Raw genomic sequence first — 16,277 nt, forward strand, 5'->3', positions numbered from 1 at the left:
AGGTATAGAATGGGATAGTCACACAATCAGAACTGGAGCCAGGGACAGAGACTCTTGTGACATTATCCTGACTGCCTTGTCCGAGAATTACTTCGAGCAGATAGTTAGAGAACCAACTCGTGAAGCTAACGTTTTAGACCTCATAGCAACAAATAGACCGGAACTTTTCGACTCCGTGAATGTAGAAGAGGGTATCAGTGAACATAAGTCAGTGGTTGCATCAATGACTACAAGTGTAATAAGAAATGCCAAGAAAGGAAGGAAAATATATTTGCTTAACAAGAGTGATAGGGCACAAATCGCAGAATATCTGAGTGACCACCATCAAACGTTCATTTCTGAGGAAGAGGATGTGGAACAAAAATGGAAAAAATTCAGAAACATCGTCCAGTACGCCTTAGATAAGTTCGTACCGACTAAGGTCCAAAGCGAGGGGAAAGATCCACCGTGGTATAACAATCATGTACGAAAGGTACTACGGAAACAAAGAAAGCTTCATCATAGGTTTAAGAGTAGTCGAATCATAGCTGATAAGGAAAAGCTGAACGAAGCGAAAAAGAGTGTAAAGAGAGCAATGAGAGAAGCATTCAACGAATTCGAACATAAAACATTGGCAAACAATCTAAACAAGAACCCTAAAAAGTTTTGGTCATATGTAAAATCGGTAAGCGGATCTAAATCCCCTATTCAGTCACTCGTTGACCACGATGGCACCGAAACAGAGGACGACCGAAGAAAGGCAGAAATACTGAATTCAGTGTTCCGAAACTGTTTCACTGCGGAAAATCGTAACACGGTCCCTGACTTCAGCCGTCGCACGGACGCCAAAATGGAAAATATTGAAATAAACGATATCGGAATTGAAAAACAACTGCTATCACTTAGTAGCGGAAAAGCATCCGGACCAGACGAGATACCCTTAAGATTCTACAGTGATTATGCTAAAGAACTTGCCCCCTTTCTATCAGCAATTTATCGTAGATCGCTGGAAGAACGTAAAGTACCTAGCGACTGGAAGAAAGCGCAGGTCGTTCCCATTTTCAAGAAGGGTCATAAATCAGATGCGAATAATTATAGGCCTATTTCGCTTACGTCAGTCTGTTGTAGAACAATGGAACATGTTTTGTGTTCTCGTATTATGACGTTCTTAGATAATACAAATCTCCTTCATCATAACCAACATGGATTCTGCAAACAGAGATCATGTGAAACTCAGCACGCCCTATTTGCCCAAGAAATTCACAGTGCCGTAGACACTGGCGAGCAGATTTATGCCGTATTCCTGGACTTCAGGAAGGCATTTGATACGGTTCCGCACTTACGTTTAGTGAAAAAAATACGAGCTTACGGAATATCGGACCAGGTTTGTGATTGGATTCAGGATTTCCTAGAAGAAAGAACACAACATGTCATTCTTAACGGCTCAAAATCTGCAGATGTAGAGGTAATTTCGGGAGTACCGCAGGGAAGCGTGGTAGGACCTTTATTGTTTACAATATACATAAATGACTTAGTTGACAACATCGGTAGCTCCGTGAGGCTATTTGCAGATGACACGGTTGTCTACAAGAAAGTAGCAACATCAGAAGACTCGTACGTACTCCAGGAGGACCTGCAGAGGATTAATGCATGGTGCGACAGCTGGCAGCTTTCCCTAAACGTAGATAAATGTAATATAATGCGCATACATAGGGGCAGAAATCCATTCCAGTACGATTATGCCATAGGTGGTAAATCATTGGAAGCGGTAACGACCGTAAAATACTTAGGAGTTACTATCCGGAGCGATCTGAAGTGGAATGATCACATAAAACAAATAGTGGGAAAAGCAGGCGCCAGGTTGAGATTCATAGGAAGAATTCTAAGAAAATGTGACTCATCGACGAAAGAAGTAGCTTACAAAACGCTTGTTCGTCCGATTCTTGAGTATTGCTCATCAGTATGGGACCCTTACCAGGTTGGATTAATAGAAGAGATAGACATGATCCAGCGAAAAGCAGCGCGATTCGTCATGGGGACATTTAGTCAGCGCGAGAGCGTTACGGAGATGCTGAACAAGCTCCAGTGGCGGACACTTCAAGAAAGGCGTTACGCAATACGGAGAGGTTTATTATCGAAATTACGAGAGAGCACATTCCGGGAAGAGATGGGCAACATATTACTACCGCCCACATATATCTCGCGTAATGATCACAACGAAAAGATCCGAGAAATTAGAGCAAATACGGAGACTTACAAGCAGTCGTTCTTCCCACGCACAATTCGTGAATGGAACAGGGAAGGGGGGATCAGATAGTGGTACAATAAGTACCCTCCGCCACACACCGTAAGGTGGCTCGCGGAGTATAGATGTAGATGTAGATGTATTCATCTCTTGGTCTCCCTTTGCCATTTTTACCTCCCAGACTTCTCTTCAGTACAAAATTGGTGATCCCTTGATGTCTCAGAATGTGACCTACCAACCGATCCCTTCTTCTAGTCAAGTTATACCACAAATTTCTCTCCTCCCCTAATTATGTTCAGTACCACCTCATGAGTTGCGTAATCTATCTATCCCATCTTCAGCATTCTCCTGTAGCACCACATTTCAAAAGCTTCTATTCTCTGCTTGTCTAAAGTCTTTATAGTCCATGTTTCACTTCCATACATGGCTACAGTCCACACAAATGGTTTCAGAAAACACTTCTATACTTTTAAATCTATACGTGGTGTTAACAAATTTCTCTTCTTCAGGAACGCTTTCCTTGCCATTGCCACTCTACATTTATATCGTCCCTACTTCGACCTTCATCAGTTATTTTGCTTCCCAAAAAGCAAAACCCATCTACTACTGTAAGTGTCTCATTTCGGCAGCACCTCATTTAATTCGACTACATTCCATTATCCTTGTTTTGATTTTGTTGATGTTCACATTATATCCTCTTTTCAAGATACTGTCCATTCCGTTCTACTGCTCTTACAAGTCCTTTGCTGTCTCTGACAGAATTACAATGTCATCGGCAAATCTCAAAGTTTCAGTTTCGTCTGCCTGGCCTTTAATTACTACTCCAAATGTTTCTTTTGTTTCCTTGACTGCTTGCTCAAAATACAGGTTGAATAACATCGGGGATAGACTATAAGCCTGTCTCACTACCTTCTCAACCTCTGTTCCCCTTTCGTGCTCTTCGACTCTTATAACTGCCATCTGGTTTCTCTACAAATTTGAAATAGCCTTTCCCTAATTGTATTTTACCCCTACCTTTAGAATTTGAAAGAGAGTATTCCAGTCAGCATTGTCAAAAGCTTTCCCTAAGTCTACAAAGGGTATAAAAGTAGGTTTGCCTTTCCTTCTCCTATCTCCCATGAGAAATCGCAGGGCCACTATTGCTTCGTGTGTTCCTACATTTCTCCGGAATCCAAACTGATCTTCCCCGAGGCGGCTCCTACCAGTTTTTTTCATTCTTCTGTAAAGTATTCTTTGTTAGTATTTTGCAACCATGACTTATTAGACTGGTAGTTCGGTAATTTTCACACCTGTAAGCACCTGCTTTCTTTGGAACTGGAATTACTACATTCTTCTTGAAGTTAGAGACTATATCGCGTGTCTCATACATCTTGCTCACCAGATTGATGAGTTTTGTCATGGCTGGTTCTCCCAAGGCTATCAGTAGTTCCAACGGAATATTGTCTACTCCCCGAGCCTTGTTATGACTTAAGTCTTTCATTTTTTTGTCAAATTCTTCACGTTGTATCATATCTCATATTTATCTACGTCCTCTTTTGTTTCCTTAATATTGCCCTGAGATACATCTCTCTTGTATAGACCCTGTGTGTATTCCTTCAACCTTTCTGATTTTCCTTCTTTGCTTAGTACTTGTTTTTTTTTATCTGAGCTCTTGATATTCATACAGGTAGTTCTCTTTTCTCCAAAGGTCTCTGTAACTTTCCTGTAGGCAGCATCAATCTTACCCCCATTGATATGTGCCCCTACATCCTTACATTTCTCCTCTAGCCATTCCTGCTAAGACATTTTTCACTGTCTGTGGATCTCATTTTTTAGACGTCTGTATTGTCTTTCACCTGCTTCATTTACTTCATTTTTTATATGTACGCCCTTCATCGGTTAAATTTAATATCTCTTGTGTTACCGAAAGATTTCTACTAGTCCTCGTCTTTTTACCTACTTGATCCTCTCCTGCCTTCACTATTTCATGTTTCAAAGCTACCCATTCTTCTTCTGTTGTAGTCCTTTCCCCAGTTCTTGTCAATCGTCGCCGGGTTCTTCAGTTTTAATCTGCAGTTCTGAACCAATAAACTGCGGTCAGAGTCCACATCTACCTCTGGATGTATCTTACAATTTAAAACCCGGTTCCGAAATCTTTCTCTCACCATTACATATTCAATCTTCTGGTGTCTCCGAGTCTCTTCCACATATACAACCTTCCTTCATGATTCTTAAGCGATATGTTATTTATGATTAAATAATATGTTCAAAAATGTTCAAATGTGTGTGAAATCTTATGGGACTTAACTGCTAAGGTCATCAGTCCCTAAGCTTACACACTACTTAACCTAAATTATACCAAGGACAAACACACACACCCATGCCCGAGGGAGGACTCGAACCTCCGCCGGGACCAACCGCACAAGATTAAATTATACCCTGTGCAAAATTCTACCAGGCGGTTTCCTCTTTCATTCCTTCCCCCCGGTCCATATTCACCTACTTTTCCTAATACCGAATTCCAGTCCCCCATGACTATAAAATTTTCGTCTCCCTTAACTATTTGAATAATTTCTCTGGTCTCATCATACACTTCCTCAGTCTCTTCTACATGTGCGGAGCTAGTTGGCATATAAACTTGTACTACGGCGGTAGGTGTGGGTATCGTGTCTATCTTGGCTGCAATAATGCGTTCACTATGCTGTTCATAATAGCTTACCCGCGTTCCTGCTTACTTACCTGTTATTAAACCTACCTCTGCATTACCCCTATTTAATTTTGTATTTATACCGCTGTATTCACCAGACCTGAAGTCCTGTTTGTCCTGCCATATAACGTGAGTAACTGCCATTATATCTATCTTTAACCTATCCATTTCCCTTCTTAAATTTTCTAACCTACCTGCCCGATTAAGGATCTGATATTCCACACTGCGATCCGTAGAACGCCAGTTTTGTTTCTCCCGATAACGACGCCCTCATGAGTATCCTCACCTGGAGATCTGAATGGAGGACTGTTTTACCTCCGGGATATTTTACGCAAGAGGACGCCATCATCATTTAACCATACAGTAGATTTCCGTGCCCTCGGGAAAAATTACGGCTATAATTTCTCCTTGTTTTCAACCGTTCACAGTACCAGCACAGCAAGGCCGTTTTGGTTAGTGTTACAAGGCCAGGTCAATCAACCATCCAGACTGTTACCCGTGCAACTACAAAAAGGTGCTGCCCTCTTCCGGAACCACACCCTTGTTTGACCTCTCAACATATACTACTCGGTTGTGGTTGCACTTACAGTCGGCTATCTACGCGGATTGCGCAGAAAGTAATTCACCGCAATTTTTTTTACTCACCCGAAAACAGTGATACGAGTGCGAAAAGTTACGTGTGTATTATATGAAGTCTCCTGAGTGAGCGCGCCAAGTTTCCTTCACTTCCGACAGGTAGCGTAGTTGCAGGACAGTTTCAAAAATGCGTCTACAGGTTATGTACGTTACAAGAAACGTGCCTTCATTGAATTTCTCACCGCAGAGAAAGAAACTTCTGGGAATATTCACAAACGCTGTGCAAAGTCTATGGAGCATCTGCTGTCGACAGAAGTACAGTTAGTCGCTGGACGCGTAGGGTACGATCATCAGAAGGAGGTTCGGCAGAGCTTCACGATTTGCAGCGGTCGCGGGAGCCATCCACGGCTGTCACACCTGACGTGCTGCAGCCAGCTGACGTCATTCGCGAAGACGTACGCATTACGACTCGGTGGTTGGCGCTGCATCTGTCAGTCAGCAAAGGAAGTGTGGATGCAATTAACCGCACTCTTGCATATTCAAGGATTGACACCGACAGGGCATGCACGTCCTTGCTTCGCGCTGGAGGAAGGCCATAGAATGTGATGGAGACTACGTGGAAAAATAGGATGTGTAGATAAAACACCATTCTTTCGTGTGTGAGTTCTCATTATATTCAATAAAGAATTGTTGAGGAAAAAATGCGGTGGATTACTTACTGGGCAACCCTGGTATATCGCTGAGGCACGTAAGCCTCCCTGCCAACGGCAAGGTCCACGGCTCATGGGCCGGCCCGTGTGGCCGAGCGGTTCTAGGCGCTTCGGTCTGGAACCACGCGACCACTACGGTCGCAGGTTCGAATCCTGCCTCGGGCATGGATGTGTGTGATGTCCTTAGGTTAGTTAGGTTTAAGTAGTTCTAAGTTCTAGGGGACTGATAACCTCCGATGTTAAGTCCCATAGTGCTCAGAGCCATTTGAACCATCCACGGCTCATGGGGGGAGTCCCCATCTGTACAAGTTGAAAATTACTTGCGTACGTCAGAAAATTCGCCAGGTTGTCCACTAAAAAATTAGCGAAGAACCACACCTCGGTTTATTTACTCATTCTGGTTACATTGCGGCTCGCTGTTTTTGCAGCCTCGCCCTGCATTCGGGCTGAGCAGGACCAGCTACCCTGTATAGCACCGACTTTCTCGTGGACGTGCGACGGTGTCTAACGGTTACTGCTAGTGTAGCTACTCTTCCAAACAGCATCCTATACAAGCAACCAGTTGCGTCTTTACCTGTGGTTTCCCATATTTTAGGTACTTGGGCTCACGTCTGCTTTCACGTCCCGCAACTGTTTCGCTGGAAATAATAACCTGTAGATGAGATCCTGCGGTCAAATAGTCTGTGCATTGGCTAGAATTTCGAGTTATACAGAAACACAAAGTAAAAGTTAAATGAATAATTTAATAACGAAAGGTCTATTCTGACTCCTGTAATTGATATAAAAGACAGAGAATTATGTTGAATAATGTTTATTCATGAAATGACATCTCAAACGGGAAATTGTACTACATATTCATGTAAAATACAGACAGGTAATACCCTTATCAAACGCAATAAATTTACGTTAAGAGCGTTTCGAGAATGATACCAAAATTCCCAAACTAAATAGTCATCAAAGACATGCGAAAACTAAATCCATTTCGTAATCACAGTACACAAAATATTCAGCAGCTCTTGCGAGGTGGCGGGGCTAGCAGTGTATTTAACACTAAATTCTTCTAGAATCTTCATATATAAATGATGCTCTAAGCCCCCCGCCCCTATTCTAACTCCGACTTTTGCTGTTGCACATGGATTAAAAAGAAACGCGAACTGACTGTAATGGACCCTGCAAGTGGAGTAGAAAAGAGTTTGGCACCTGCAGTAATTTAATTTGATAAATAAGTTAAATAAAGGAAAATTTCATTAACGTAGTGAGAAATGAAAGGGTTGCTCTACCGATTAACAGAATGACAGTTCTGTCCAAAATAACAATATGATTTATTATGACTAAACTCAAAATAATAAACAAAACACATGAAACATTTACAATACATCAAATTGGCTGAAATTGGATACTCAAATAAATGCTGTGAAGGTGAAGTTGTCCCTAAACTAGATTGTGACATTTGTGACGAAGTGGTATCTGGAGCCAATTCCTTGCAACTCAAATCGTAAGAGAAACACACAGCCAACCCAACAATAATTGCTGCTACAGTAGTGAGAACTCAGACAATGAACACCCAAGACTGAACAAAGAAAAAGACGAACAGGCCCGCTCTGTTAAGCTCTGATTATCACCTAGCAAAATCACTAATCTACCAGTGCTGCAGACATACATTACCAATCTGTCTTCTTAACTGCAAGAACACGATCTGGCGTACCGGAGGCGATGGCAGGTTGCTTCGACGTCCCATCGTGGTGATGATAATGTCGCGAGAATAGCCCGAAACAAATTATCCTGGTCTGTTTGTTCCAGACTAAAGGCTTCCTAGCAATACAAATGCACCTCTGACGGAGACGAAGAAGGCGCGCTACACAATCACTGACGCTACCAGCGAGGCGTGGGAAAGACTTGTGTTCCCAGGCAGTCTTGGCGGGCTAATTCCCGCGTTTTCTGCAAAATCGTAACTGTGATTGGCTTGCTCAGGGCATAGCTCCGTGACGCAGCAAAATCGGAGCAGAAATTGACGCCTAGAATCTCCATTGGTGGAAAGGTAATGCATCGGCAATAGGGTGGAATTTTCCGCCGGTTTTCGAGTTGCTGATTGGAACGTTTAACCACGGCCACTGTCGTGGGGGCGGAAACGTTATGTGTTCGGTTTGTACGGGTGCTCTCGTGAGAGTCGGCTCTCGCCTTTCGGTTGGAGTAGGTTACAAGACTGAGCTCTCGCTGCTCTGGACAGCCTGCCTCCCGTTGGCTGTCTAATATACTTTTGTTCAATTGTAACTGACGAAGTTGCTGAAGTTCCGACTTCAGCGTAACTTTCCGTGTACAATTGGCAATTGACCGTTCTGCGTACAAGCGGCCTATGTTGTCTGTCTTGAGCAGTTTTGGCTAAAGTTGACTGTATCGGAGTTACTGTGTGACTTCGCTTGGCTGGGAGCACAAGTCTTTCCCACGCCTCGCTGGTAGCCCGCCAGAAACGGTTTTCACTAAGTTTCTGCGAAGTAACGGAATCTCTAGCCCAGCTGCTCCGTCAGGCCCCTGTGGGCGTGTCGCCGCCGCTCTTATGACAATGTCGGTGTCTGGAAAGCATTCACTTGACTCCCTCACACCTGTCGGCTTAACCCTTTCAAGATACGCAGAGCCCGCCTGTCACCGGACCACCCGGGTGACGAGAGACTCTGCGTGGGAAGTCCGCGTGTGAAGGAATAGCGACTTTTCACCACATGCAATTAGAGAGGAAGATCGAATTACTCAGAAAAATATGAGAGGGGGCTCATGCCACCTCTCACTCTAAACAGTTCACAATTCAACATGATGTGTTGCAGATTAATACATGCGATACAAAGAAAACTGTCTGAAACTGTGTCTATCCTTAGTGCTGCAATAGAAATGGAAAAAAAAAGAGTCCTATACTGCAGTACATTTAGACATCTCGAAATATGAAGTCCATTCAGAAAATAAAATTTGGTGGCGCTCGTCCACCGCGCAGAATCTGTCACCAACTCCACCAAAAACCACACATAGCAGAGGTAGGTCTGCCTTCTTCCAGAACGCACATCCAAGTAGTGTCCAGAATAGCTCCCTTCAGTTCTTCACCCGACACCACTTGACTCCAGTATTGTTCCGCTAAGGTCTGCTTTTCCAGTGTCTGAAGTCCGTCCCCACCAAAAATTCATAGTTCTTAAGCTTACAGACATGATTTGACTCTACCTGACCACTTCCCGGACTAAACTACAACAATATCAGTACATCTACTATCCCCCAGGTGGCATATGCCGTCATCGGATCAAAATCTGCGTCGTCTTTCCAGGCGTAGTAATTTTTTCCCGGCAGTGTATACTGAAGAAACTGAAAATTTTTGTAGATGGAGCAATGTTTTTAGTAAATAAGAAGAGTCCTGCAAATTTTTCAAACGATGTTCAGTCCTTATGCTTAGACTGTTTTGTGCAAAGATCTAAATTCTCGTAGCGTAATGCTATGTTAATGACGGAACTGGTCATGAAAACACCGCTTGGAGGTGTTTACAACGCGTTAGCGAATTCTAGTCGATTTGTCTCTCATTGTAGCACTTCTCTCAAATGTAATTGCGAAAGGTTTCAATGCCCGTGTTAAGAAGTGCTATGTCACTGTTCTCGTCTATTCAGGAGCGTTGGAGTAGCGTTAGAGTATGTTGTGACTGACAATTCGCAATTTTTCACAAACACAACTTTCGTTTACAAGGTTGGTGACTGAACAACAGAAGAAAGGTAACAATAACGACGCCAGGAAAAGTCTCCTAACTGAGGCAAACAACAGTTCACTACTAATTTTCCACAAAGGTTCGTGGTAACACACACACACACTAGTAAAAGTCCAATTTAGAGACGAAGACGTAATCTTCAGCGGTCGAAGTCCACGAGGTCGGCATCTGGAGTGAACTGAACTTCGGGGCTGGTTCTAGCCCCTAAATAGCTGTCTCCAGCCAATCAGGTTTTGGCGTAGTGATACTTCCTGCAGGCCATAGCTCGAGCTCCCCCTGCAGGAAATAGTGCTCGGAATATCTGTTTCCATTATCTTGTATGTAAATAGCCGGTGTTTACCATGGTGCTTTTGGTACGCCTTGGACATATCCAAGCGTGTCCTCTGTAGTGTAATATGAGTTGCCGGCCCTCAGGGGCTACCTTGGCTCCGGCATAACACAGTACCCTTAAGATCATTTACTATTTCATTAAAAAAAAATACTTGCTTCCGTATCCCAACAGGTACTGGAAATAAATAGTTGACAAAATCACCTGCTCCTGCTTTACTACCGTTTGTTTTCTATATCTTGAAACTTTTACGAAATAACAAGGTGTTCCTTTTTACGCAGCAATTCCTGTGTTTATCAAGTATCGTGAACAATAATGGTACTTGACTGATCGGTACTTGGTGTGCCAATTCGTTGCTTGTTGCAGGACAACCAGTGCATGCGCATCAAGATCCTGGGCGACTGCTACTACTGCGTATCCGGGCTGCCCGTGTCGCGGCCCAACCACGCCTGCAACTGCGTCAACATGGGCCTCCAGATGATTGACGCCATCAGGTGAGTGCAAAAATCTTTAACTTGATAACAGTAACAGTATTCTGACTGATGTGTTTGTGATCAAATCTACAGGGCTATTACAAATGATTGAAGCGATTTCATAAATTCACTGTAGCTCCATTCATTGACATATGGTCACGACACACAACAGATACGTAGAAAAACTCATAAAGTTTTGTTCTGCTGAAGCCGCACTTCAGGTTTCTGCCGCCAGTGCGCTCGAGAGCGCAGTGAGACAAAATGGCGACAGGAGCCGAGAAAGCGTATGTCGTGCTTGAAATGCACTCACATCAGTCAGTCATAACAGTGCAACGACACTTCAGGACGAAGTTCAACAAAGATTCACCAACTGCTAACTCCATTCGGCGCAGTTTAAAGCTTCTGGATACCTCTGTAAGGGGAAATCAATGGGTCGGCCTGCAGTGAGCGAAGAAACGGTTGAACGCGTGCGGGCAAGTTTCACGCGTAGCCTGCGGAAGTCGACGAATAAAGCAAGCAGGGAGCTAAACGTACCACAGCCGACAGTTTGGAAAATCTTACGGAAAAGGCTAAAGCAGAAGCCTTACCGTTTACAATTGCTACAAGCCCTGACACCCTATGACAAAGTCAAACGCTTTCAATTTTCGGCGCGGTTGCAACAGCTCATGGAAGAGGATGCGTTCAGTGCGAAACTTGTTTTCAGTGATGAAGCAACATTTTTTCTTAATGGTGAAGTGAACAGACACAATGCGCGAATCTGGGTGGTAGAGAATCCTCACGCATTCGTGCAGCAAATTCGCAATTCACCAAAAGTTAACGTGTTTTGTGCAATCTCACGGTTTAAAGTTTACGGCCCCTTTTTCTTCAGCGAAAAAAACGTTACAGGACACGTGTACCTGGACATGCTGGAGAATTGGCTCATGCCACAACTGGAGACCGACAGCGCCGACTTCATCTTTCAACAGGATGGTGCTCCACCGCACGTCCATCACGATGTTCGGCATTTCTTAAACAGGAGATTGGAAAACCGATGGATCGGTCGTGGTGGAGATCATGATCAGCAATTCATTCATGGCCTCCACGCTCTCCCGACTTAACCCCATGCGATTTCTTTCTGTGGGGTTATGTGAAAGATTCAGTGTTTAAACCTCCTCTACCAAGAAACGTGCCAGAACTGCGAGCTCGCATCGACGACGCTTTCGAACTCATTGACGGGGACATGCTGCGCCGAGTGTGTAATGAACTTGATTATCGGCTTGATGTCTGCCGAATCACTAAAGGGGCACATATAGAACATTTGCGAATGCTTAAAAATCATTTTGAGTTTTTGTATGTGTGTGAAAAGCATTGTAAAAATATCTCAAATAATAAAGTTATTGTAGAGCTGTGAAATCGCTTCAATCATTTGTAATAACCCTGTATATAATTTGACCATCTTTGCTTCATTAAATGTTATACGTAGTAGCTCGTCATAACCGTCACCTCTATGGCTTAGGCCTGTTGGTCTGTTACCGTTTCAAGCGGAACTGTCATCTATCTGGTGTCAGGTTTTCCTACGTTCCGCAGTCCTGCTGAGGAAGAGTTTATGGAGACCAAACAGCTAAGGTCATCTCCCAGGACAGGAGCAGTGTACCCAGTCGGACTGTATAAAGAGTAAATTCTGTGTGCAAGTGTGAGAAAGTGTTCTAAATATATGCGTAGCGTGTATGTGAAGCGATACGTGAGAACCAGCCTAGTATTCGCGTAATGGACTGTGGGAAACAGCCTAAAAATCACATACAGGCCGACCGGCACACTGACCCCTTGTCGTTGATCCGGCAGATGGGTTCGATCCCGAGGCGGCATACATCCCCGTCCCAGAAGTGGGCGTGTTAAAGTGCGCAGCAACTTGCAGTCCTAGCAAGACCTATGCAGTTCTGTTATTGTCCAATCGTTCGACTGTCCATTTTAGTTTGTCGTTGTATATTCTACCATCTGCAATTTAAATTTGTTGTGCCCTCATCGTTGAAAGTATAACCTGCCACAGACGTTCAAAATATCATTTGACCTTCAAAATATCATTTCGACATCTTTTAACTGCCTCTTCTCTGTTCTGGGTAATTTCCTAATCTCACCACCGTGTGTTAACTTGCGGACCGCTATCACCTTAAAAATCTTGAAATGTGCCTGTTTCTGGGGTATTCCTCTTAATTTCTTATTTATACACAGCACTTTAAAGTTCTACACTTTACATCGAGATAATGTCACTGTATACACCGGCTTAATTAGCGAGCTTCGAGGAAGATACGTAATTAATGTTGTGCAGACTTCGAGCAGCTAGACCTGGCTCCCAGCTAATAACACTCCTGTTGATTAGGAACCGCTGTTACAACGATCAGATAATGCAGCAGTACACATTTCCTCGCAACTGATGGCTCGCACGGGAATTTCACATTCGCTCGTGCGCCGTGCAGTGCGTTGTAACACGTTATTTTCTGGATGAGAACAATCGGTAAATCTATCCACATGCGATATAACGTGCTACAAAGACACGATGGTGCCCAGTATACAGCAACTTCCATGAAGCTGTGTTTTTTTTCTGGTGGGCACGATGCCGTAATACATTGTTTGTTATGCTTTGTGAACGTAGTCACCAGCTCGTGGTCTTGTACTTAGCATTGCCGACTCTCTATCATGAGGCTCCGGATTCGATTCCAAGCCAAGTCACCGAAGTGGCGTCAAAAAGAATTGCAGCAGGCGGTCTAATTATCCATAAGGGGACTCCCCGCCAAAAGAGCCATACACTCTACAACGGGATTTTCGTCGTACAAAAATTAAAAAAATAAGAGGTGCGTTTGATATTAGAACACTTCCGAACTACCAACCCATGACACACTGAAACTGCATAATATTTCCCAAGATAATGTGCGCTTATAGAGGATTTTGTCCACAAGTACATCTATGCTCTGCGAATCACTATGTAGTGTGTACCAGAGTGTACTTTTTATTGTGCCACACATAAATGTTTCTTCCCGATCGACCAATATATGGATTGTGGGAAGAATGACTGCTTGTGCGCCCCTGTGTGAGGATTTGCCTGATATTATCTGCAGGATAGACACGTTGTATTCCTAGTTTCTTGCATGAATGTCGGTTCTTCCTTCTTTCTAAGAAGGTTCTCGCATTGTGTACGACATCGTGAATCTAGTGAAGATATGTTAACATTTCTGTGGCGCACTCTCACGAAATAGCCTGTGACCATTCGTACCGCCATTCTTCGTACACTTTCGATGTCCGCGTTTAGTCCGACCTAGTAGGATGGGCCCATACGCTTCAGTAGTACTAAAATAAGGGCAGTACAAGTGTTTTGTATGTAACTTGTCCTATGGTAAATAAACAAACAACGTCTGCATTGCAGCTTTTATTGGAATTGGATAACTTCCTAATCTCCTTGTCTCCCATCTCTCTGTCTATCTCGTCCCCCCCCCCCCCCTCTGTCCATCTTCTACTCTCCCGCCTCTATCTATCTCCTCCCCCTCCCCCCACCATCACCGGCCAATCACCTTCTCACCCTCTCTCTGTCACTTTCCTCTTCCCCCTCTTTCTCTCCATCTCCTCCGCCCCCTCCGTCCGTCTCCTTTTCCCCTTTTTTGTCCATCCGCACCCCCCCCCCCCCCCCCCGCTCTCTCTGTTTATTACCTTTCCCTCCCTCTGTCTGACCTCACCTCGAGCCTTGTTTAAGGTTGTTGCACACAAAACCTTGAGTGGGACGTAAGTCGCTTAAAATGAGAGGGAAAATCGGTTGGTGTCATTCGTATACGACAGAAGCTTCTCCAGCTGCTGGATGTGTGAGCATATGAGATTCAGTGACTGTACTTATAGCTTTAATTAACAAATGGTTTTAATTAATAAATGGCACCAAGTTTCGAACGATTCGCCATCCGTAGCAATATTATAGTCATAAGGCAGTAAACTATAAATATGGTTATCGTGTTTTCTCTTAAAGTCGAGTGCGAGGATGAGAACAAAACATTACATTGTTGTGTCTACAATTTTTGTTCAAAATCATATAAAAGGAGAAAGAATAAATGCGGGGGAAATAATTTGAGTAATGGTTTAATTAAATGCCCTGCTGTGGTAGTTAAAACTGTGTGCGAGAAAGAAAACTAAACCATACATTGTTACAGCACAGGGCAACACTTTTTTTCGCACATGGTTTAACAGAAAACTGTATATTGTTGCTTAAAAATATTTAGCCTATGTCCGTCTGAATGTTTATTAGGGTGTTGTGAAAATTTATTAGAGTCTCGTGTAAAAATTAGAAGGAAATCGGTAAAGAACCATTCCAGATATTCACCGACTTGCTTCTAATATACATACAGTATATTTGCTTCTAATATACAGGGTGTTACAAAAAGTTACGGCCAAACTTTCAGGAAACATTCCTCACACACAAATAAAGAAAAAATGTTATGTGGACATGTGTCCGGAAACGCTTACTTTCCATGTTAGAGCTCATTTTATTACTTCTCTTCAAATCACATTAATCATGGAATGGAAAAACACAGCAACAGAACGTACCAGCGTGACTTCAAACACTTTGTTACAGGAAATGTTCAAAATGTCCTCCGTTAGCGAGGATACATGCATCCACCCTCCGTCGCATGGAATCCCTGATGCGCTGATGCAGCCCTGGAGAATGGCGTATTGTATCACAGCCGTCCACAGTACGAGCACGAAGAGTCTCTACATTTGGTACCGGGGTTGCGTAGACAAGAGCTTTCAAATGCCCCCATAAATGAAAGTCAAGAGGGTTGAGGTCAGGAAAGCGTGGAGGCCATGGAATTGGTCCGCCTCTACCAATCCATCGGTCACCGAATCCGTTGTTGAGAAGCGGACGAACACTTCGACTGAAATATGCAGGAACTCCATCGTGCCTGAACCGCATGTTGTGTCGTACTTGTAAAGGCACATGTTCTAGCAGCACAGGTAGAATATCCCGTATGAAATCATGATAACGTGCTCCATTGAGCGTAGGTGGAAGAACGAAACTAAAATGAGCTCTAACATGGAAATTAAGCGTTTCCGGACACATGTCCACATAACATCTTTTCTTTATTTGTGTGTGAGGAGTGTTTCCTGAAAGTTTGGCGGTACCTTTTTGTAACACCCTGTATATCTTTACCAGTTTGCTTCTAATATACAAATATCTTCAGATCTGGAGGTGCTAAATTCAGTTTTTCAAAAGCGGTACACAGCGTTTCACACCACTGCTGACAATCTGCGCTTTGCAGCGCAGACCTGAGGATGATATGCAGCGGCAATTGAAACCAGTAGTCGTTAATAGAAGAAGTTGTGATCCAGACAGTGTTTTTTTACTAAAACAAAAGAGGTCACGGTTCCCAACACATTGCGTCAATTATGCCATTTCTTTTGTTGTTAAACTGCTGTTTCCTGGTGTCCTGCGAATAAACGGTAACTAGATTTTGCTTCAGCCACTACCAACTTGGTTGTTACATTCCATCTATTTACGCAGTGTTACTCCAAAGTATTTGTGTGAGATGACTAACT

At 43.5% G+C, this 16,277-nt stretch overlaps 1 protein-coding gene across 1 annotated transcript in view; it reads left to right on the forward strand.

The window, feature by feature from the left end:
• The window catches only part of LOC126473799 (adenylate cyclase type 2), a 324,328-nt gene that overhangs the window by 128,796 nt on the left and 179,255 nt on the right, over positions 1-16,277 (forward strand). Inside the window, exon 5 of the mRNA XM_050101077.1 lies at positions 10,621-10,748. Within this exon, the coding sequence (XP_049957034.1) occupies positions 10,621-10,748 (128 nt within the window). The remainder of the gene's footprint in view (positions 1-10,620; positions 10,749-16,277) is intronic.

This window comes from Schistocerca serialis, chromosome 4 (assembly GCF_023864345.2).
Source record: "Schistocerca serialis cubense isolate TAMUIC-IGC-003099 chromosome 4, iqSchSeri2.2, whole genome shotgun sequence".
In the NCBI taxonomy this organism is placed as follows: Eukaryota; Metazoa; Arthropoda; class Insecta; order Orthoptera; family Acrididae; genus Schistocerca; species Schistocerca serialis.